The sequence below is a fragment of the Trachurus japonicus genome, chromosome 14 (genome assembly GCF_045865225.1).
Source record: "Trachurus japonicus isolate A0001 chromosome 14, Traja_1.0".
NCBI classification, from domain to species: Eukaryota; Metazoa; Chordata; class Actinopteri; order Carangiformes; family Carangidae; genus Trachurus; species Trachurus japonicus.
Genome location: NC_140920.1, coordinates 26,631,322 through 26,655,905, shown reverse-complemented (window position 1 = coordinate 26,655,905; position 24,584 = coordinate 26,631,322). Strand labels below are relative to the sequence as shown.

Below are 24,584 nucleotides of genomic sequence, written 5' to 3'. Positions count from 1 at the left end.
CCTCCGGTTCCAAGTCCGCCTCCAAATCCAGGTACAGCCCCGGGTCCACCTCCGGTTCCAAGTCCGCCTCCAAATCCAGGTACAGCCCCAGTTCCAAGTCCGCCTCCAAATCCAGGTACAGCCCCGGGTCCACCTCCGGTTCCAAGTCCGCCCCCAAATCCAGGTCCAGTTCCTGTCCCAACCCCGCCACCAGGTAGTCTTCCAGCCCCACCCCCTAGTGCGCCACCTTGACCACCTGGTCCACGTGGTTGGGAAAACAAACAGGTGATCTTTTATAAATGTCCCTATCGCAGTTTGTAGTCATTAGATGATACCTGTGCCAGGCATATTGCAACACAATAAACTGTTAAACCATCATGTGTAAAGATGTCTTTACCGTATTTAGCTGCAGCTTTGGCTGGATTTTTCGATTTACCAGCCCCTGGAATTGACAGAATAAATAAAACAATAAATAAATAATACATTTCCTCTATTGCATTTATCATCAACCTAATGTTTCCCTCTTCTCCTCTTGTCTACCTGATTTTGGTGTTATGAGAGGGTAACCACGAAAAACCCCTGGCAGTTGCTGTCCACGACCGTCTAAGGTGAGAAGTACAGAGATTTTTTTTTATTAATTAAAGATCAAAGTTGTGAATTAAAAGTCTGTCATATCACACAGTTTGTTAGTGGAGGGTTTTATCACTTACTGCCTGCTCCTCCTGGTCCAACACCCCCTTGGCCAAGAACTCCAGATCCTGTGAGCATTAAGGCAGAGGCTTGTCATTGTTCAGCATCTGCACCCTGAAACATCCCAACATGATTGACATTAAATGCATCAACACACCAGTCTGAGGACCAAGTCCAGATCCCGTTGCCACTCCAGGGAGAACACCTCGGCCTCCAAAACCTATCCAGGTGAAATTAAAAGACAGTTATTATAGCTTTTAAGATAAACACACTGAATTCCTGATGATATATTTTATGTTTTTCTATCGGTTAATACATATTTTATATTTTTGTATTAATGTTACAACATACCTTGGCCTGGTACAAATCCACCTTGATATAGTCCAGGCACCCCAATCCCTGTGTGACAGTATACATACATTTAGAGCATTGCTCAAAGAACTTCTTGTTGATAACAAATGATTTTCACAACTAAATAAAGGAGCTGTTTGTTTACCTGGAACTTGTTTTGATGCTTTGTTCTTCCCTCCAGGTCCTCCTCCGGTAGTACCAGTCTGCGGAAGTACTGGACGTGAAACAGGAATGCGGTAAAAAGGAAAATTAAATACCTAAACAATATATTTGATGCACCTGCTAATTCGAGTTGTCTTTTATATACCTTGAAAAGTTAGCTGGAAAAAACACTTAATCTAACATGCTGTGAAGAATTTATGTGCAATACTTGAAGTAATCTTTTCCATCAATATGCAAGAGATTGCCTTGTGTTAAAGGGATAGTTCAACATTTTGGCAAATTGGCTCATTGCCATAATCCCTACAGTCCTAGGAGTAGGTTCGTTACCTTTAATTGTCAGTGCAAGCTATTTTTAGAACAGCGGAGCAGAGCCGCCAGCTGCTCAGAGCTACGCTGGGGTGGCTAATGGGATTTCTTGGTTTCCCTCATCAAACTCATCAAATACACAATCTAACAACTCCAAAACGCTCTCATGGACAAGTTGTGACCTGCACATTCACCACGCTATGAGGTAATAACCGAACGTTACAAGACAGAGTTGTTTTCGAGGCGAATGCAGAGGCTGCTTGCTGAAAAACTGCCCCAGACGGGAATGTGCATCAGTGGTTTTGCTTGAATTTACCTTCGAAAACAACTCTGTCTCCGTTCCATTATTATTTCATAGCATGGTGGATGTGCAGGTCACAACTTGTCCACAAGAGCGTTTTAGAGTTGTTGGATTGTGTATTCGATGAGGGAAACCAAGAAATCCCATTAGCCTTCGTAGCGTGGCTCTGAGCAGCTCACAGCTCTGCTCTGCTGCTCTAAAAATAGCTGCACCCGACAATTAAAGCTAACGAACCTACTCCTAAAACTATAGGCAATGGGCCAATTTGCCAAAATGTTGAACTATCCCTTTAAAGGCTAATATTTTAATAACCAGCGTTGCCGTATAAGTTACATTAAAGCTTTGGTACTTTTTACATTTGTTCGTCAATATAGTATACAAATCATTATGTTCTACCTCCACCAGGTCCGAATCCTGCACCGCCAGGTCCGACTCCGGCACCGCCAGGTCCGAATCCTGCACCGCCAGGTCCGAATCCTGCACCGCCAGGTCCAACTCCGGCACCGCCAGGTCCGAATCCTGCACCGCCAGGTCCGACTCCAGCACCGCCAGGTCCGACTCCTGCTCCGCCAGGTCCGACTCCGGCACCACCAGGCCCAAATCCTGCTCCGCCTGGCCTAACTCCGGCACCACCAGGACCGACTCCAGCACCACCAGGTCCGAATCCTGCACCGCCAGGTCCGACTCCTGCTCCGCCAGGTCCGACTCCGGCACCACCAGGCCCAAATCCTGCTCCGCCTGGCCTAACTCCGGCACCACCAGGACCGACTCCAGCACCACCAGGTCCGAATCCTGCACCACCAGGTCCGACTCCAGCACCGCCAGGTCCGAATCCTGCACCGCCAGGTCTGACTCCGGCACCACCAGGCCCAAATCCTGCTCCGCCAGGTCCGACTCCAGCACCGCCAGGTCCGACTCCTGCTCCGCCAGGTCCGACTCCGGCACCACCAGGCCCAAATCCTGCTCCGCCTGGCCTAACTCCGGCACCACCAGGACCGACTCCAGCACCACCAGGTCCATAACCTCCAAGTGCTGTTCCAGCCCCACCTAAGGTCAACAAAAATGTTATAATCTTTATCATAAAAAACTGTTAACTTTTAATGTTAAAAAATCAACAGTGGTTCGTAGTTACTTGTTTTAGGGGGTTTGGGACCAGTTCCACCGGGGTATTGACCAGCACCACCTGGTCCATAACCACCTCCATATCCACCTGTGTCATGACAGAGCACATATCCCTCAAGGTATAAGCATATCATATCAAGTGTTTGAGTTACTTAAAGCTTCAGTTGGTAACAATTATTCAGTCATATTTGCTGGAACTGACACTATATTCTGATGGTCAGACATTAAATGAGTAATTTGGGACAAAATCCAACTCCTCTGGCTCCACCTACAGCCTGTAATCGTATTTGCCAAAATCCACCGCGCCCGACGATTCTCCACCAATCAGGTAGAGGGAGCAGGAGGAGCAGCCAATCGCCGTTCCTACACGTCGTAGTAAACTGACGAAAGTGAAAGTAAAGTCTGTGACTTGGTCGGAAATTTTAAGACAATACACCGTCAGCTCCCTCTTTTCACCTCTGTCATACCCCCCCCCCCCCCCCCCCCCCCCACCCCCTCCACACACGCAGACACACACAAGAAGAGTGTGTTGGTGAGAGAGATGTGAGATCGTTTTGGAGTCTCCGGTTGCTATGGATACGGTACGTCTTTTGTGGGTGCGTTTATGGCTACTTTGTGTGCGTGCGCCTACACGTGTGTGTGTCTGTGTGTGTGGGGTGCTTGGCAGAGGTTCATAAAGAGACCTGACGAAGTATTGTCTTGAAATTTCTGACCAAGTTGCGGAATTTACTTTCACTTTCATCAACTTACCAACTGGAGCTTTAATGATCCTAGGAGCTATGTTGTCCGGGGCTTAATGCCCCTGGTAGGGTCTCCCAAGGCAAACAGGTCCTAGGTGACGGGTCAGACTAAGGGCGGTTCCAAGCCCCTATGAAGAAGAAACAATCAAGGAAGTGTACGTCGCCCGGACTGGCGTTACCGGGGTCCCACCCTGGAGCCAGGCCTGGGGTTGGGGCTCGCAGGCGAGCGCCTGGTGGCCGGGTCTCTGCCTGGAATGTCACCTCGCTGGGGGGGAAAGAGCCTGAGCTCGTGCGGGAGGTTGAGAGGTATCGGCTAGAGATAGTCGGGCTCACCTCCACGCACAGCCTGGGCTCTGGAACCCAACTCCTTGAGAGAGGTTGGACTCTCTTCCACTCTGGAGTTGCCCATGGTGAGAGGCGACGAGCTGGTGTGGGCTTGCTCATAGCTCCCCAGCTCAGCCGCCATGTGTTGGAGTTCTCCCCGCTGAACGAGAGGGTCGTTTCCCTATGCCTTCGGGTCGGGGATAGGTCTCTCACTATTGTCTCGGCCTACGGGCCGAACGGCAGTGCAGAGTACCCGGCCTTCCTGGAGGCCCTGGGAGGGGTGCTGGAAAGTGCTCCAACCGGGGACTCCATCGTTCTGCTGGGGGACTTCAATGCCCACGTGGGCAGTGACAGTGTTACCTGGAGAGGTGTGATTGGGACGAACGGCCTCCCCGATCTGAACCCGAGCGGTGTTTTGTTATTGGACTTCTGTGCTAGCCACAGTTTGTCCATAACAAACACCATGTTCAGGCATAAAGGTGTCCATCAGTGCACGTGGCACCAGGACACCCTAGGCTGGAGGTCAATGATCGACTTTGTAGTCGTGTCATCTGATCTCCGGCCGTATGTCTTGGACACTCGGGTGAAGAGTAGGGATGGGAATCGAAAACCGGTTCCTCTTCGGAACCGGTTCCAACTTGGATCAATTCTTGGAATCGTGTGCGTGTCTGCTTTAACGATTCCCTTATCGATTCCGTTTGGTTCAGAAACCCGCGCATTAATTGATTAATGACGTTACGTAACGTTCCGTTAAAATCAATCTTCATTATAAATGAGGGTGCTTAGTGTTTATATCCACGTGTCACCGTTTGTTCTCCCTAAATAAAGTTAGTGAGGTGTCTGTGTGGAGCGGAGCTGCTGACAGATGCAGCTGACAGTGACGTTTCCTCATCACTAACCTGTGAGCCAGAGCCACCCTCCGGTCCTCCCTCCCTCACGTCGTGAGGACAGGACAACGTCTCCTGAACAGGCTACATGTCTATTCTTTCTGTTTTTCTCTCTTTATTCTAATCACTTCCTTTCAGGTTTTGCTCGTAGCCAGGTGAAACGGTAGCTGCGCCCTGTGTCTTTTCTCGTGCGCGCTCTCTCTCTTTCGCTCGCTCACTCGCTCCGCATAAAAACGAACGTTATGAAAACAATAACTAGTGAGAAGATACAGATGCATAAAAACTATGTAATGGAAACATTGTTAAATTCCTCCTGTGAGCACAGCTGGCCCACAGCCACAGTGGTCTAGTGTTAACCTGTCCAGGCAGGTCGGTCCTGTCAACTTTTTTAATGTCAGAGCCATTTATGCAGTGTTTTCAACCTTGGGGTTGGGACCCCATGTGGGGTCGCCTGGAATTCAAATGGGATCGCCTTAAATGTCTAGTAATTGATTAAAAATAAATAAATAAATAAATAAACTAATTATTTTTCACAATCTTAAACAACTATATTCTTTATACATTCACTTTCTTGAATATAAATCAAAATCAAATAAAATGCAGCATATACAAATATCTGAGCTTGCTCATCTTGATTGAGGGTCACCAGAAATTTGTGATGTCAAAAGGGGTCATGAGCCAAAAAAGGTTGGGAACCACTGCATTAATGCAAACAAACCCATTTCTCTTTTATTCCCTCACCCAATGAGAATCGATAAGAGAATCGATAAGGAATCGAATCGATAAGCAATATCGATAATGGAATCGGAATCGCTAAATTCTTATCAATACCCATCCCTAGTGAAGAGAGGGGCTGAGCTGTCAACTGATCACCACCTGGTGGTGAGTTGGATCCGCTGGCAGGGGAGGAAGCTGGTCAGACTTGGCAGACCCAAGCGTATCGTGAGGGTCTGCTGGGAACGTCTGGCAGAATCCCCTGTCAGGGAGGTCTTCAACTCCCACCTCTGGGAGAGCTTTGACCGGATTCCGAGGGAGGCCGGAGACATTGAGTCCGAATGGACCATGTTCTCCGCTTCCATTGTTGACGCGGCCGTCCGGAGCTGTGGCCGTAAGGTCCCCGGCGCCTGTCGCGGTGGCAATCCCCGAACCCGGTGGTGGACACCAGAAGTAAGGGATGCCATCAAGCTGAAGAAGGAGTCCTACCGAGCCTGGCTAGCTCGGGGGACTCCCGAGGCAGTTGACGGGTACCGGCAGGCCAAGCGGACGGCAGCCCGGGCGGTTGCGGAAGCGGAAGCAAAAACTCGGGTCTGGGAAAAGTTCGGGGAGGCCATGGAGGAGGACTACCGGTCGGCCTCGAGGAAATTCTGGCAAACCATCCGACGCCTCAGGAGGGGGAAGCAGTGCTCCGCCAACACTGTTTACAGTGGAGGAGGGGAGCTGTTGACCTCAACTGGGGATATTGTCGGGCGGTGGAAGGAATACTTCGAGGATCTCCTCAATCCCACTGACACGCCTTCCGTCAAGGAAGCAGAGGCTGAGGACTCAGAGGTTGATTCATTCATCACCCAAGCTGAAGTCACTGAGGTAGTCCGGAAGCTCCTCAGTGGCAAGGCACCGGGGGTGGATGAAATCCGCCCTGAGTACCTCAAGTCTCTGGATGTTGTGGGGCTGTCATGGCTGACACACCTCTGCAGCATCGCGTGGCAGTCGGGGACAGTGCCTCTGGACTGGCAGACCGGGGTGGTGGTCCCCCTCTTCAAAAAGGGGGACCGGAGAGTGTGTTCCAACTATCAGGGGATCACACTCCTCAGCCTTCCGGGGAAAGTCTATTCCAGGGTACTGGAGAGGAGAATTCGGCCGATAGTCGAACCTCGGATTCAGGAGGAACAATGCGGTTTTCGTCCTGGCCGTGGAACACTGGACCAGCTCTACACCCTCCGCAGGGTGCTCGAGGGTGCATGGGAGTTTGCCCAACCAGTCCACATGTGTTTTGTGGACTTGGAGAAGGCTTTCAACCGTGTCCCACGTGGCATCCTGTGGGAGGTGCTCCGAGAGTATGGGGTCGGAGGCCCTCTGCTGAGGGCTGTACGGTCCCTGTATGATCGGAGCAGGAGTTTGGTTCGCATGGCCGGCAATAAGTCAGACCTTTTCCCGGTGCGTGTTGGACTCCGGCAGGGCTGCCCTTTGTCACCGGTTCTGTTCATTATTTTTATGGACAGAATTTCTAGGCGCAGCCAAGGGCCGGAGGGGGTACGGTTCGGGAGCCACTTGATTTCATCTCTGCTTTTTGCAGATGATGTGGTCTTGTTGGCTCCCTCGAGCCAGGACCTTCAGCATGCACTGGGGCAGTTTGCAGCCGAGTGTGAAGCAGCTGGGATGAGAATCAGCACCTCTAAGTCCGAGGCCATGGTTCTCGACCGGAAAAAGGTGGTTTGCACCCTCCAGGTCGGGGGAGAGTTCCTGCCTCAGGTGGAGGAGTTTAAGTATCTTGGGGTCTTGTTCACGAGTAGGGGTGCAACGGTACAGGTAGCCCACGGTACGATATGTACCTCGGTTTTTGGCCACGGTTCTCCGTACGGTTTCGGTATGTGTTTTGTGCAGAGAACTTTTTTTTTCTCCCAAAATAATGTTTATAATTTATAATATTTCTAATACAGCTCTCCTCTCTCTCTATCTCTCTCACTCACACACACACACACACACACACACACACACACACACACACACACCTGAACTGTCTGTGAACAGCCCCTAGCTCCTCCCTCTGCACACTCCTAGTCTTTCAGTAGGTGAACACTCTGAAGCCACTTTCAAACAGAGATCGCGCTATATTGCCGTCACTATGCTGGCAGCCACAGTCTCTCACTGGGAAAGAAGGAGTTAGTCTATTGTGTTTTTTTTAAACAGCCTTTCACCACCTCTCATCCCTGTCAGTCAACTCCTGCTCGACCTCGGTCTCTCTATCGCGCGCGGACACGCGGGCACGCGGATACACGACCACACACGTGCAGTGTGCATGGACAGAGTCCTGCTGGAACTCTAATAAAAGCTAAATGTGCTAAATCGCGCTAATAACTAATTAATTTCCCCCGCGATTGCGATCAGCGACCGCTCATGCCGCCGCCTGTTTGTTTTCTTTTTTTTTTTTTTTCCCTCTTCTGTGTGTGAGCTGCTGCACTTTCAGTTGCAGGGGGGGAGTCACTGTGAGTGTGTGGAGGCTCAACAGTGATTGGACATCGACTCGCGGGGGCGGGCTTTCGCCTTAAACGGCCAGGCACACACATACACGGCACAGCTGCCTGTAAAGCAGTAAGAGCTGATGGATGCTGAATCTGAAATACCGCGGTCCAAGAGCGTATTGCACCGTGCAGGCCGTACCGAACGGTTCGGTATTTTACCGAGAACCGTTGCATCCCTATTCACGAGTGAGGGACAGATGGAGCGCGAGATTGACAGGCTCGGTGCAGCGGCCGCAGTAATGTGGTCGTTGTATCGGTCCGTCGTGGTGAAGAAGGAGCTGAGCCGAAAGGCGAAGCTCTCGATTTACCGGTCAATCTACGTTCCCACCCTCACCTATGGTCATGAACTCTGGGTCATGACCGAAAGAACGGGATCCCGGATACAAGCGGCCGAAATGAGCTTCCTCCGCAGGGTGGCGGGGCGCTCCCTTAGAGATAGGGTGAGGAGCTCTGTCACCCAGAGTAGAGCCGCTGCTCCTCCACATCGAGAGGAGCCAGCTGAGGTGGCTCGGGCATCTGTACCGGATGCCCCCTGGACGCCTCCCTCGTGAGGTTTTCCGGGCCCTGAGGAAGACCCAGGACATGCTGGAGTGACTACGTCACTCGGCTGGCCTGGGAACACCTTGGGGTCCCCCCGTAAGAGCTGGGGGAAGTGTCCGGGGAGAGGGAAGTCTGGGGATCCCTGCTCCGACTGCTGCCCCCGCGACCCGGACTCGGATAAGCGGATGAGAATGGATGGATGGATGGATGGATGGATGGAGTTACTTAATACCTTAGTTTTTAAAGTCACATAGGCATGAGTCAGCCACAAAAAGTGCTTCACTGATTATCTAAAACAATGTATAAATTGAATGTGTTTTTCTGTGATTCTCTCATAATTTACACCCTTTGGCATTGATGCATTTATTTGTTGATGCACTTGCTGCTTGTAAGAAGAAACAGACCGATACATTTCAACCTGTTACTGGGTGTTTTGTTAAGAAACAGATGAAGACTAATGAAAGCCACTGACCTTCAGCACCCAGCCCCCCAGCTCCCTGACCTCTGCCAGTCCCGAGCACCCCCCCACCCAAACCCCCTGCCCCAAGGCCTCCATATCCCACCCAGATAGAGATAAAAGAGGAGCAGTGCTTAGTGTTCCTGCACTTGCTCTCGTCACTACAGTATACTACATCATGCATTAATGAATTCAGCGTGTCCCTGTGCAACTCCACCCTTTTGTAATGTTATACACACATGATGGCTGCCCGAGAGAAACCTCACAAGGATTAACTTGTTCTCCGGAAAGGTTTTGAAAATTAGTTTGAAGTGTTCATGTTAGACTTTAAAACCTCTTAAATCTCTTGTAGGGTTTGGCTGTAAAATAGTCCAGTAACAATTACAAGGTTACAGGAAGTAAGGTCTATGTGGGGAGATGACTGAAAAATTCACATTCTTCTTGTTTAAAAAATGCACTTATTGAAATATAACTATAAATGGTAGGTCACAGCTACCTTCTTAACTTATGTATAGTGTATTTTCCTCTCCGCATTATGAGCAGGTTTAAGTCACTATACTCATATAATAGTTTTGTTTTGGTTTTGTGCTGGAAACTCTTACATATGAGACTGTTTCCTGTTCTTACTGTTCTTTCCTGACTCATTTTCTATGCACCAAAATAATAGGAGGAATTCAAAAGGTTCCACAAAGCTGAGGCTTAACCTTTACGAATGACTTGGATATTATCACCAACATTCCTCATCCTGCATCGGCAACTTGCATGTATGGGGCATAAAAAACAGAGAGGCCAGAAATTCCAAAGCAAAGCAGTCTTTCTGACTGACGTGATGACTTCCGTCCTTTATCTGGGACCTACCATGCCTGATGCATTAGTCCTTATCACTGTATGTGCATTACTTTATGTGTGCATTACTGTATGTGTGTGGGAGAGAGTGGGTGGCCCCTCAACAATAGCTTATAACTTTGAGGTAATGAGGAAATGAAATAATGGTTCATGTATGCTGTCCTCATCCTGCTGCATTGAATTGACTAGAGGAACAATATTTACAGTCCAGGGCTGACCTCTGATCCATGTACGTGAAGAAGTTTAACTTTATGACATGTGGGATTCCTGTATGTTCTCACTGATAAAACTGTAATTACATATCAATACACTGTCACTACAAACATTGCATACATATACTATCAGATACTTTAAAAAGTTATCAAACAGAAAACATTGTAAATAATATCATGGTATATAATAGACCTTCATGCTTTTAGATTGCGCCATTTAATAACATAATTAAAGGGACAACGAGGAGTTTTGGAAAGCGAAGTGTTTTCACACTACATTTACCATGAGCCTCCGCGCGCACAGTGAAATTCTTGGACCAGCGCAAGACGCAATAAGCAAATACAAACTCCTCGTTGTCCCTTTAACTGTTTATGGCAAAAAAAAACAAAGAAACATGCCTGTGCCTTGCCCGCCTGGACCGCCGCGTCCTGGTCCAAAACCACCTGGACCAATTCCCCCAGGCCCAGTTCCGTAGCCTCCAGTCCCGACACCACCTGGACCAAAACCACCTGACCCAGTACCACCCAGTCCTGCTCCTACACCTCCAGCTCCTTGTCCTGCTCCAAGCCCTCCAGCACCGCCATAACCACCTCCAAGAGACACACCAGATACCAGAACAACTGTTAATGTCTGTGTAGCCTCCTTATGTCCAAATTAAAGAAATTCTCTTGAGAGGAGGCTATACAGCACAATCTTAAACCAGTGCTCTAAAAACACCCAGACCTGAGATTCTTACCTGTTTTTGGAGGTTTTCCACCTGAAAAGAGAAAACAACGTCAACAACAGCAACATGGAAAACTCCACAGATGATTAATGAATAAATAATTCATGTCTTCCCAACCCCTGCCATCCTACCTCTACCACCGCCTGGACCAAAGGTGCTGGGCCTGAATCCTCCTGGTCCGACTCCGCCAGGGCCAACTCCGCCAGGTCCGACTCCGCCTGGTCCAAATCCACCAGGTCCGACTCCTCCAGGTCCGACTCCACCAGGTCCGACTCCGCCCGGTCCAAATCCTCCAGGTCCAAATCCCCCAGGTCCGACTCCGCCCGGACCGACGCCGCCTGGTCCAAATCCCCCAGGTCCGACTCCGCCTGGTCCGACTCCGCCTGGTCCAAATCCTCCAGGTCCGACTCCACCAGGTCCAAATCCCCCAGGTCCGACTCCACCAGGCCCGACTCCACCAGGTCCGACTCCCCCCGGTCCAAATCCTCCAGGTCCGACTCCACCAGGTCCGACTCCACCCGGCCCGACCCCGCCTGGCCCGACTCCACCTGGTCCAAATCCTCCAGGTCTAACACCTCCTGGTCCGACTCCTCCTGGTCCTTGCCCACCGTAGCCCCCTGATGAATACAGTCCCCAGGACAATGTGAGTTGAAGAACATGCACAGAGACAGAAACCAGAGGCGTCACACATTGTACACACATTTTTAGCCAGATTTGTTTAATGTGGTTGATATTTATCATCTGTGAGATATAAAAAACACACCTTCAGTTTGTCTTTGCTTACAACCTGGCACACAGCCAGACACTGATGTAATTTAAACAAAACATATTGAAATTTGATGTATGGTGGTCGTATAAGTGATGACACAATCGTAAATATTTCAGTATAATTTTAATGACCACTGCTGCATCTGAAAGCCGATGCCCGTAGGTTACTAGTAGTAAAATGACTCATAACAACAACAACAGTTTAACATGTCATTCCTTTTATTTACTGTATAAATTCAAACTGCCGTCATAGTCAGTGGCTTAAAATTTAACAGAGAAATCCACCTCCACCAGCTCCTGGTCCTAATCCTCCTAGACCAGCACCAGCTCCTCCTGGTCCAGTCCCTGCGCCTCCAGGTCCAAATCCTGTTCCAGCTCCACCTGGTCCAAATCCAGTTCCAGGTCCTGTGCCTATGCCAGCACCTGCTCCTGCTCCTCCACCGGCTCCAGCAGGTATGTAAACACCTGGAACACATCAAAAACCAATGTCAGCTTGACTTTATAATTGTTTCAAGTTTGTTTCAACAACTGCATGCGTTCCAGTGAAAAGTTTATCGCTGCGTGCGCCCCTCTCTGCCTCCCATTTCCTGTCTCTCTCTCTACTATCCTGTCTATTGAAGGCAAAAAAGCCCCCCCCCCCCCCAAAAAAAAATCAATTTCCATTCATTTTTTAAAGTGTTTTATAAGTTTTAAAAGTGGTACTGAGCATGAACACGTAAACATTGTTTTCATTGTTTTGGACTAAGACATGACAGGTTTTGTGGAATTCATGAGTCATAAGTCAGAGCTAATGAGGAATGATTTTCTCCTCTTTGCCAGCTCTTAATAAAACCCATTTCATTTGTCTCAATAACAAGGTTTACATAAAACAAAAGGGATCAGTTGCCACACAAGCAGATTGTGATTATCACCTCTGTGCTCTGAGTTTCTCTGTAGATGATAACAAACATCACTTCATACAATAGGCATGCTGCTTCGCTCATAATTCTCGCACTTTTCTGCACCTATGTTTTGTTTCACAAATCACAACGGCCAAAAATAGAAACACAGAGTGAACATCTATAAAAGGAAAGTTTTTTAAGATCCTACAGTCCAGATGTGAAAAGAAGAGGTCTGTAGGGATTCCTAAAGAATGCAAGTTACTGATCTCACAGTAATGCCATGTACAGCACATTAACAGCGCACAGTAAATAACTTCACTGTTCAGTTATTCAGCTCTGCCCACCGCTCTCTGCAGCTCCGGAACCTCCTCCTCCTCCTCCTCCTCCGAAAGCTTTTGTTCAATCTTTATTGAGCTGAGATGATGGACAGGTAAAACCAATATAATATACACCAGGGATGTACACAATTGACATGTCCTAATAGAACCTGCAATAAGAGTTGGGCATTGAAATAAAGGTGCATAATTAAGACATTAATGAGTAAATAACTACCTCAGTTATTTACATGTGTTATGGACTAACACAATTTTTTTTTACAACAGATAGTAGTTGGATGGGAGAGATGAGACATGTATATGTCAGCAATTGTTGATTAAATTAGAATTGCAATTGTTTTTTCATTTTATTTTAGCACTTAAATCACTTTTTACCCAGTGCCTCCTTCATGTGAAAATCTTAATATGCTGATTAAATCTACTTGGATTTTCAATCTAACACTTTATTTTTCAATGAGCAGCACAGACTCTAGGTGCCAGTATGGTTGCTGACTCGTAACCCCAGTAAAGGTGCACTGACACTGTTTTTAGTATTGATAGATAAATTGAAAACAAACCTGTCATTACAACATTGTTTATCTGTGGACAACTGTGTTCAGCCCTATACTGTCTAAAATACTTTGCATCTAAAACTAAACCATGTTCACCACACAGTTAATGTTCTCCACTATTTACTTCTGATTGAAGCAGAATGTTCAAAATAATAGAAACTCCAGTAGAAATACTAATCCAGTCCACTTCAGTAAAACCAAAACACAGAAGCTAAACAACCAAAGACAGGTCTTCTTCCTCCTTGCTTAAAGTACTGTGGGTCAGATTGACCAGACAAGATGAGGAAAAACATAATCTCATCACATCAACCAAATGTAAACACATACAGACATGAGGATCTGTGGGGGTGAGGTCTTGATCACACAAACACAGTACACAGTTAAAACTTTCAATGAGGTGCAGAACTATAGTAAAAATTATAGCCCTGTTGCCTAGACCTCATCCTTCAAGAGGAGGAAGAGCTGACATGAAAAAATACACCTGGGCTTTGGAAAGTCAGATAAAACTCCTGAAAACGTTTTGATAGAGGAAAGATAAAGCCCATCCAACACAAGCTCAGACCATCATCCTCCACAGTCAGATTATTAATCTGACTGGAGAGAAATTTGACTTTTTGGTTGAGATCTTTTAAATCCACCCACACATGCATAACATTTACACAGACTGGAAGAAGAAAAAAAACAGCAGAAATACTGTTACTGTTACTGAAAATACTCAACATCCTATAAGAAATCTGCAGCATGCTTTTTTTTTATCATCATCAATGATCAGAAGCAGTCAATTTTTCACCAGAATATTTGACAACCACATAATTATAGTCACCATAGCTGCTGCAGCTCTCAAAGTCATAGATAGAAATCCTCTGCTAAAGCTGCTACATAAACTTCACCTGACACCTGATCCACAGGTGCTGCGCTGCTGAGAGCTGTGCACATGCAGTAAAGGGGACCCACCTCCTTGCAGAGATGGTTTCCACAGAGCCAGGAGCAGGACTCCATGTAGGTATGTCGCCACCGTTCCTCTCGCCATCTCGCTCCCAAATGTCCCTCTCCTCTCCCAAGCTCCAGGTTTTATCCCCAGCAAGCCTATCAGGACTCCACAAGGCCTTTAGAAAGAAGGAGGGAAAATGAGTGAGGGCAGAAAAAAAGGGGGACAGGATGCAAGACAGGACACTGTAATTGGCTAAGAGACACACGGAGAAAGATAGACAAGGAAAAGGGGGGGAGACGGAGAAAAAGCACAGTGGATCACCTCATTAAAGCAAATAAGTTGTTCCAGCCCCCCCCCCATTGACTATAAGGCTGCATTTATTTGGCTCTCTACTGCCAAAAGGAGGCAGTATGAATGATGGGTTTGGGACTCGGAGAGGGAGAGACCGAGAGAGTGGGGGCATGTATGAGAGACAAGGGAGTCTGTGAATTGTAAAAAATTGGGGGTCCCTGCTTTTCCCTCTCCCCAGATACCTCAAAAAGGAAAAGGGAACTGTGCCAGAAGTTCCTTATAGGTCTCCAAACAGTGTCATGTTGAAGCTGAAGGGAAACATCAGCTATAGTGACTCAACAAGGCCGTTATGTATGGACTCCATCTATGAAATGTAATCTATGAAAAGAGGAAATGCATATCCAAAAATGAAATCATAATTTTTTTGTAAATTGAAGATGGACATAGATGTAAACAGTTACTGTATGTGTGCACAGAGGGGTTAGGGGTGGGTAGAAGTTATTTCTCAAAAAAGAAAAATCAGTTGTCAGTGCATTTAATGTAAACCTTATTCTTTCTGCATGCACTTCTTAGTGTGGTTAAGACAAGTGAATCCCTGTGACCTTTGGGGTCGGGTCATAGCATCCTCTACATGAGGAAGACAAATGATGGAGGGGGCAGAAAACACTGAGAGTTACACTGAGTACGGGAAAGAGAGGGAAGTGAGGTGGGGAAATGAAGAAAAGACAAAGAGCTGAAAGGCAAAACTGTGAAAGTGGTGTTTGCTCTTCACCTTTAAGGATACCTGTGAAAAGTGTTTTTATGTCATCCATTACTGGGCTTTTTCCATGTTTGGGCTGACCACCAGTCCTTCCCAGTTCCTGAGTGCAGAAACATTTTCTCTCTCTGGTGATAATGGGCCGCGAAACAGATGAAGTTAATAAACTAATGGCACTTGAGAGACTGTGGATGGGAGAAGCACTTGAATCCTGCTAAGAGATGCATCATTTGGCAGAAACTCGTAGTTTCACAGCTTATGACTGGACATTAAACCATCTGACTACCTCTGGGGATGAGGACATGAATATCAGTTCTTCCTATCGACCCTTCCCCCTGCAGCCCTGTGACCCCGTGCTCACGGCCACCTGGGGCAAGAAGAGTCCAGTAAAAGTGACCTCACTATCTCAACTCGTTTTCTGTGCAGTTTTCAGTCTTGCACAGAGACTTCCACCTCACGTCATGATATGAAAGGTTGAAATCGTGAACAGGTCACCAGCAGCGGAGGCTAATGCGAGTTACACCAGTCTGGAACGTGTCAGATGTTTCTGAGATGTGATCATGAAGAAACATTTGGCTCTTGACTTCTGTCCAAAAAGGCTCAATTAGTAAACAAGTGGATTGTATATTTGTATTTCTGCACGAGCGTGTGCTTGCATTGCATAGCTGTGTATGTGCATTAGTGCGTGTGTGTGTGTTGGGGAGAGAGGAGAGAGGCAGTGCTACCTGAGCACCCATAATTGGTCTGAAAGTGTAGTTTTATTACTTGGTTTTTCAGATCTGGTATGCTTTGTGTTCTGATTTGATGGAGCTACATAGTTATGCAGTGAAATAATAGTGGGGTAATAAGATCGTAGAGAGAAGGCTGAGATGAGAACTATATGCAAAGAAACATATGCATTTTTTAATGTTGTTGTCATTGCTACAGATTTGAAGTACAGATGCAAAAATAACAAACAGATTTGTTAGGTTATTAAACTGATTTAAACCATGCTCCTAGGATATTTGTTTCACATAAACCTAACTTTCCTATCTGCTTTCCTTGCAACGGGACGTTAAAATCTGAAACCATTCCTTCAGTCTGAGACGTGAGACGTGAGACTGGCTGTAAAATCAAAGTAACAAAAGTTTCAAACAGGCTCCAACAGTGGAAGCAGTCAGGGTTTGTTTGTACAAATGAGAAAATTGAGACCTGTTTACTCATTTGGAGCACGAGTTTCCACTACAGTGACATAATTACGCTCACACCTTCACATGTAAACACAAAGAGGAACATTAGTTCAGCTTGGTTCATACGAGCAGTTGTTGTTTTTGTTTTTCCTGTGTGGGGTTTTCGTGCTGCCTCAATGTTTAAAGTGGGTTTCTGCCCAAAATCCAAGGCCACGCAAGTCTGGTGAGACGGAGACAGAGAAAAATTAAAATATGGCTTATGAGCAGGATGTTCAAAAACATGCTGTGAACACAAGTGAGCGCCCTTTGACCCCGAGTTAGGAGAATGTTTGAACACAGCAGCTGATGTTGTAATAGTAACAGTAACAGTTCATAGCCTCAAAGTCAAACATGTCACAAAAAATCAGGGGAATGCCAAAAACACAGCCTCTTATATAAAAATATATACATTCATAAAAACATTGATTTGAATTCCTTGAACTCCACCTTTTTGAGCCCCAATTAACACAGCATTTTATCATTGTTTTTGGTTAATATATGTTAAGTTATATTTGCATAATCTTCCATTATTAAACCCTTAAACACTGCAATTGAATATTTTAATTGAGCAATGGCCGTATTTTCAACTTTCTGTGTGTGTCTCACATCGTTTTCATATCAGCAGTGGAGACAAAGGAAGAGTTTGACAGCAAAAATGCCTCCAGTTAAGAGGAGAGAGATTATTTATGATTTCTGCCTCTTTTGGTTTAACTTTGGTACAAAGTCTGAAAAGAAAGTTTAAACGGATTATTATTCTTATCATCTCTGCTATCAAACTCTATTGTACTGTAGTTACAGTGGAAACCTGTAGACATGACATCATGTTGTCTGCATTTGGCCCGTGGTCCTCAACAAGAAAAAAAAAAAAAAATGGGCACAGAAATGCAACTTCTACTGCCAACATTTTTTATTCCGAGTTAAGGTGTTATTCTTCAAGTGCTGTAATGTGTGTAAATAGTTTGATTCATATACACTTTGACAGTCTTCGCTTCACATACACACGCGCAGTCTCTCATCCACCTGCTGTTCACTTCCCACATCCATCCACACAACCTGCAGTGCCATATGCCGCGGTCTTTGCCAGCTCAGAGAAGCGTATCAGTGTTACAAATAAAGTAGCCAACTGAATAGTGCCTGTGGTGAGTTTACCTAACGTCTACCTTGCGTTTACCTAATGTCTGCTGCCTATATATGGGCGCGTGTGAGCTGGAGGACCGCTCGCCCCCTCCAGTCTGGTAATTTACCCCTCTGGGTGGCGGAGGGAGAGAATGCAAGCGATAGAGAGGAAAAGGGAGGTAAAGGCAGAGAGGGAGACAGAAAAGGCAAAACTGAGACAGACAGAAAAACAGACAGACAGGCACGCTCAGACGTGCACTTGTTTGACTTGATAAACTGACTGGGGGCACTGGTGAATGTCAGGCTAAAAGGTCTGGGTAGGATCCACTTTCAGCTATGACCAATGCCAGACTATTACACCTCCAGACCTAATGTCAAGCCCACAGGCCCCAAGCCCACCCATATACACAGACCCTTTGAAAATCGGTTACCATGGGAATAATTCATCTTTCACTGCGCAGTGGGATTTAGTCAGGTGCATGATGGTTCACATCGGGATGTGTTATTTCATCTTTTGATCAGTTGTGGCTTTGAGGGTCGCAGTGTTGCATCGTCAGGGCAGGCTCCTTTTAACCAGTTCTCAAAATCCTTAAATGTTTGACCATTTCAGTGCCATCATTATTTAGAACACTGAAAAGTTGGTTTATATCAATTATGGTTCATCATATGTCAACTTTGTCATTTTGGCAAATTGGCCCATTCCAATAATCCCTATAGTCATAGCAGTAGGTTCGTTACCTTTAATTTTCTGTGCAAGCTATTTTTAGAACGGCGGAGCAGATGGTTTCGCTCATCAAACTCATCAAATACACAATCCAACAACTCCAAAACGCTCTTGTGGAGAAGTTGTGACCTGCACATTCACCACGCTATGAGATAACACAACGTTACGAGACAGAGTTGTTTTCGAGGTAAATTCATGCAAAACCGCTGATGCACGTTCCCGTCTCGTAATATTCCGTCATTATCTCATAGCGCCATCCAAAAATAGCTTGCACCGGCAATTAAAGGTAACAAACCTCCTCCTAAGACTATAGGAATTGTGGCAATGGGTCAATTTGTCAAAATGTTGAACTATCCCTTTAAAATCTTGTTTGGTTTATGTACATAGATTTTTCTGTAGCCGATGCTATTTTATACTACATACAAAGATCATGTCCTGTAGTCTGCATGTGAAATACAAGCGAACAGTTAAAGACTGCAGTCCTTATGGGGAAGCTTGATGCACATTGCAGTCCTGTGATGCTGCCCTGAATTACAGTAAACCTGGAGCCTTAGTGAAGTGACTTGGTTTTCTGCTGCTGAAGCTGATGGTGATGCTGCAGGCCACTCTCCTAGTGCTGAGTTGATTCAACACTGCTTCATCAGCAGACGTTTGCATCACAGGAGGCAGTTATGGACTGTGTAAAGAGAGAGAAAGAGAGAGAGAGAGAGAGATAATTAAAGAATATAAAAGTTATATGCTTTGGCAATATAAGCACTGTCTTGTCATGCCAATAAAGCTATTTAAATTGAAAAATTGAGAGAGAGAGAGATGTGAAAGGAACCTGTACTTAAAGCTTAGAGCCCTGGATGTCACTGCAGGTCTAAACAGAGCCTGTGAGGGAAGATTATTCACAGGAGAGACATGACATGACAAAAGTTTTCATACATTACCGGTAGTTTGCATGGTCATTATGTGTGTGAGTGAGAATAAAGCGAATTTGAATTGAATTGAATTGAATTGAGTCAACCCAATCAGCTGATTCATGTGCAATCAGTCCAAAGATGGATTAAGTGGATTAACAGTTTCTAGCAGTGGAGGAGGAGCGACGCTTTATCCTTCACACTCATTCAGCACCACAGGGCATCTCTTTGTTGTTGCATTAACCTCTGCACACATTAAGGTCCCGGTCAAACTCCTTCATGGCTCATTAAAAAGAGAAGAGCAGCTCACAGTTTAGGGGCTTGAGGCTGGACGACTACCATGTGTACCACATGATCAGATGGGTCTGCACCATCAGGAACTGAGAAACATGATTTGACAATGACTGAGTTCTGGAGAAATTGGGGGGAAAGGTAGACACCTAAACTGGGGGCATGACCCAATTATTAGTGATTCCATATGTGGCAGACCATTCACAGTGAAGACAGTGAACATTTGCTTAAGTGGCTTAATTAAGTCATTGAGGCAGAATTATGTCATGATACAATGGGAGCACTTAAAATCCCCAAAAGTGTTTTCTCCTCTTGCTTGTACACAGATGTGTACGCGTCGTGCACACAACGGCACCAAGTCGCAGCCACACGTTTTATATCACAAAATGTCGCTAAGGAGTGTGACGTCAGATGAGTTATGCTGTACGATGTCGCCGGTTACCAGCAGGCCCCTTCCCATGACTCATAACGACCCTCGGCACGGAGGGGAGAGGCTTCTCCTCCCTGGAGGGTTGAAACAACACCAAATCAAGAACAGCGTCCTACAAAAACACTGCAGCGCTATAACAGTCGGAGGGGCCATCCATCAGTGTGCAGAGATGGAGGGGGAGTAAGGGGGTAGGGGGGTAAGAGGCTGAAAGACAGGAGGGCAGCAGGAAGCAGCTGGGTTACAGGGGTCCTGCAGAGAGCAGCGAGGGGCCTGAGAGGTCAGAGTGTTTGTGTGCGAGGCGGCAGCGTCTCGTGTCGACTGCGAATACGTGAGATCACCCAAGTGAGATGCAGAACGCGATAGTGCAGGAATGTCAGAGTCACACATGCTCCGTGGTGGCGAGGCTGTGAACTCAGCAGAAATCAGAGCGTCATTTCTCTGTGATGTCGGAGATAGGATTTCAGATATAAGCACATGGAAACGAGACAATCCTACATCCTGCTGTCCATGTGTGTGTGTGTGTGTGTGTGTGTGTGTGTGTGTGTGTGTGTGTGTGTCAGTCACTCTCACCATCACATGTTTTGCATTGAACTTTCCTCTGTCAGACTGAAGTAAGTTGAATGATGAGATCAGTGCTTCACCTCATGCCAGCCATACTCTGACATGACACATACATATTCCTACTTGACCCACAAAACAGGATTGTTGGAGTGTGGCCGCTTTTTCTAATCATTTTGAAAAATCGATTTTATTCTTCTTTCATATTGTACCTGCACAAACGCTTTTGTAATTCTATACCAAGGTAATTCAGTGGATCTGAGTGAATCCAAGGAGGAAACTGGAGCACACGAATTACTTGATGCCGTTTACCGGTAATTAGGTGCAGAGGACTAACATTTCGACGCAAACCGTACTGGTGCAGTTTCAAACATTTAAATACCTTCCTCATTACAGAGTTTCAACCCTGATTGGTTGTTGAGAGTGGGATGTCAGTAGTAGCACCCAGTGGACCAAAACTGTGACTGCACTCATGTTTAGGCCTCTATTCCAATCAGAAATGGACGTTATTTACAATAAATATATGCAGTATCTACTTATAATATGCATAGATCAAAGTTTAATAACAAATCCACACATGACAAAATGCATGAGAAGCTGAGTTCTTAATTAACGGTTCAACCGTGTTGAGGGTGTATATCCAAAATGCCTCCCACTTTTGTAATTCGATTCATAAACCTGTCAAGAGAAAATGTCCAACCCTGGCTGATGTCTGATGTCTTTTCAAAGAGGACACCACATACTTATGTAGAAGTGTGTGCGGTGAGCACAAACTGGGACATGAACATTGAATAATCAATTCATATTTTTGATACAAACTCTTTGAAAAATCACTTAAGTGATGCTCTCTACTTTCCACAAGATTGATATTGCCAGTACATTCTGACACTAGAGTGGACAAACCATTAAGATATATGGTTTGTTTAATGTATGCTGGGTATATTATGGGATCACTGTGTAGCCTACTATTACTGGCTACATTAGCAACAGTTCATAAAAGTCTTTGAGCTTTTATGTTGAATGAGGTTTTGATAACAGAAACACCAAAATCCAGGCCTGATAAGATAAAAATGTAGCTCAACAAAGAATCATTTCACAAATATGTCATGAACAGTTAGAATGAAATTCACTAAGATGATTGATAATCGATGTAACAAATAGATTCTGAGGTTTTTTCAAACATTCCTCTTTGTAGAAACTACGTCTCTGCAGCTCAGCAAGGAAACACTCAGATACACTGAGGCCTAAATTTCAGTGATACTGTTGAATCAAAGATGCGTAGTGTTGAGTGTAGACTGTGCCAACATTGGTCTCATCTTCTAGTGACTAAAAGACTCAACTTTTCAATTGTCAGTATAAACCTTTGACAAATGTGAGCAAATCTGTTGTAGTTGATGTTGATACAGCTTCATTATGTCCAATCAAAAACACAGAATCATCTAAATCATTGTTGGAAAAACTTTGGGGCAACTCTTGTCAACCACTCAACACAAACATCCTGTCACTTATTGCTGTAGTTCTTCCTCCTTCATTCACTTGTTCACCACGCAGACATTTACACAGCAGAGATGGTGCCAGTGCCAGGACTGTAATCCATCCAGAGTCGTGCATGGGTCAGGCTTAGAGCATGAAGCCCCAACTGATTGAAACGTAATTCTGCATCCCGGCAACAGAAACCCCCTTCGTGCAACCTGAGGTCATTCGGCTCCCCGTTTAGCAGAGGAACTCGATGATGAGGCCTTCACTGTCATCACCACAGCATCGGCACGGAGGCACCCAGATGGGGAGAGTTATGACGCGGAAATCATCTCATTGTCCTGCTGACATCATCATCTAAGTGGTGGGGTTGAGGGGGGGGGGGGGTGCAATAAGACAGCAGGGTCATCTAACTTCCTGCCTGAGCAGATAGCAGTCTGCACTTGTGAATGTGCACTCTGATGCTGAAATAGCTCAGTTCACATCTCTCAGTTTGTCCTCTGGTGCTTTCACCGTTCCTCTGTGACCAGTCACAGTCTGGGAGGTGATGATGAACTTGGTGAGGAGGGGGTAGTGGGTAGGATTGTATAGTTTTGTTTCAGTCTGTAATGACAGCGCTCCGTCAGCCAGTGCGTGCATGTTTTGCCTGAGGGCAGAGTGTGTGCACTGGTGTCTGAGGCCGTTTTCACACAAAGCATGTTTGGAGAGGTTTACATTAAGTCTCTCCCTTGACTCACGGGTGCTAAAAATGCCAGTCAATCTGTAAGCACACCACCTGAAAACGTAGCTCTTGGTCCTTTTCCAGGAGAACCGAGGTGGAGTTCACAGGGAGTGAGAACATAATTGCACCGGCTACAGGAAATTGCACTCAAACACACCATTTTACAGTCGTAAGGAGGCAGACTGTGACATCTGAGAGCTGGCGATTACTCATACAGTCTAGTGTAAAAATGATTCATAATGTTCGTTGTAATGAAAAACATGTAGAACATGTTCTTACAGGGTACGAACACGAAGGAAGGGACAGTATCATATAGAGGTCAGAGAGGTCACCGTCATGCTGTCCAGAATATGAGCAAGACTTCAGTCCAGTTGGATCACACTTGGATCACGAGGACTTAGCAGGATGTACAAAAATGCTAACAAGAAGAGTTGTAATACAGGTTTGAGAGCAAAGAAAATAAACGGCCTGTGAACGCACTTTATAACATGGACGATGACAGATAACCAGGATTAGAAGATTATTCATTCATAGTTTAGGCAAAAATATTCTCAAAAATACTCTCTGAGGTCCCAGCAGGAATAGATATTATATGATATTGTTTCATCAGCAGATGGACACGAATGGACGCTGGCCAGTTTGATGGAGAGCCAACCTGGAGCCAGAGTGACTGATGACCTGCTGCCTGACTTCATGTGAAACATAGACAGAACCCACAGAGACAGAAACACATGCTCAACGTCAAAGTGAGTGAATTTATTAACATTAAAACACACACCTGGGATTATCATTGTGATGTTATGGTACTGATAAGATTTACTCTATCTGAAGTGAAGTCATATAAAACTCATATTACTAACTTTTTTTTTAAAATTGAGATAAAGAGGAACAGTGTCTAATTTCAAATGATAGACTTGAATCATTGATGTAGCTCAGGGTGAGTTCATACATCCATACTTTCTGGCATGTATGTTTCACAGCACAGAGATTGAAAAGAAAAACAATGATTGGATCATGAATCAGACCTCATGTGTATTTTTTATCAATCGGCACTCTGTGGTGATGTATGATGTTGCACATACAGGTGCACAGTTTCATTCCATGAAGACTGAAAGACACAACAGTGCAGAGCAGAAACCACACTCTGTAATACACCATCAGAGGAGAGACCACAAGAATCAATCAGGCCTTTATTCTATGAGTCCAGTAAATATTCTGAGGTGTGTGTTGAATCCACACAGGCCACAGCTTACAGACTCATAACAGAATAACAGAGAGACATTTGAAAATATGGCTGCCAGGGAGAATTATACTTCAAACAAAACAAGCCAGACATTCATGAGAATGGTGTGGTGCTGGATGTTTTTTGACAGTTTTTACAAAAAATACTTAACTTCATTTTTAAATTTTTGTATACGAAATGTAGTTTTAGGCTTATTGTGAGATGGCAAACTTCACTGACCGTACTGTATATGTCATTAATACAGACTAGAGCTGCACAATAAATACAAATAAAAATGTAAAATAAAAATAAAAATAATTGTAATGTATTTGAAATATAATATATATGCAATATGGCCAAGTGCAAATCATAGGAGGTGCACATTGTAGGTGTTATGTTGCTATAGAGACACCCTCGCCAACAAAATAGACATGTTTGTTTGGAGCCAGACACAACAAAAATCATATAAATTTTATATGTTTATACGTGAAAATGCAATTGCAGCAGATATTTGCAATATCTGCCCATGTAACAACAATAT

The 24,584-nt window shown here is 45.5% G+C and overlaps 1 protein-coding gene and 1 long non-coding RNA gene across 3 annotated transcripts; one reads left to right on the top strand and one right to left on the bottom strand.

Moving 5' to 3' along the window:
* Window positions 1-237: 237 nt before the first annotated feature.
* LOC146974943 (uncharacterized) lies at window positions 238-9,439 on the bottom strand. Its single transcript, XM_085798965.1, has 10 exons — window positions 9,114-9,439; window positions 2,922-2,999; window positions 2,186-2,836; window positions 1,328-1,340; window positions 1,166-1,234; window positions 1,021-1,068; window positions 827-889; window positions 690-737; window positions 520-582; window positions 238-421 (listed from the first exon to the last, which is right to left on the bottom strand). The coding sequence occupies exons 1-10, from the start codon at window positions 9,195-9,197 to the stop codon at window positions 285-287; spliced, it is 1,254 nt and encodes a 417-aa protein (XP_085655091.1). The 5' UTR covers window positions 9,198-9,439; the 3' UTR covers window positions 238-284.
* A 1,948-nt stretch (window positions 9,440-11,387) lies between these two features.
* Window positions 11,388-23,566, top strand: LOC146974942 (uncharacterized). 2 transcript variants are annotated; one of them, XR_015037639.1, is made up of 4 exons: window positions 11,388-11,524; window positions 11,944-12,102; window positions 14,325-14,419; window positions 23,432-23,566. It is a non-coding gene; the product is annotated as an uncharacterized LOC146974942 (long non-coding RNA). The 2 variants fall into 2 exon arrangements; XR_015037640.1 differs by having other exon boundaries at window positions 23,435-23,559.
* Window positions 23,567-24,584: the final 1,018 nt, after the last annotated feature.

Excerpts from the sequence above, each read along its gene's own strand:
- LOC146974943 (XM_085798965.1), bottom strand. The coding sequence starts at position 9,197 with ATGGAGGCCTTGGGGCAGGGGGTTTGGGTGGGGGGGTGCTCGGGACTG. Across the intron at positions 738-826 it reads TGGACTTGGTCCTCAGACTG|GATCTGGAGTTCTTGGCCAA; the intron begins GTGTGTTGATGC and ends TAATGCTCACAG. Across the intron at positions 422-519 it reads TCTCATAACACCAAAATCAG|GGGCTGGTAAATCGAAAAAT; the intron begins GTAGACAAGAGG and ends TGTCAATTCCAG.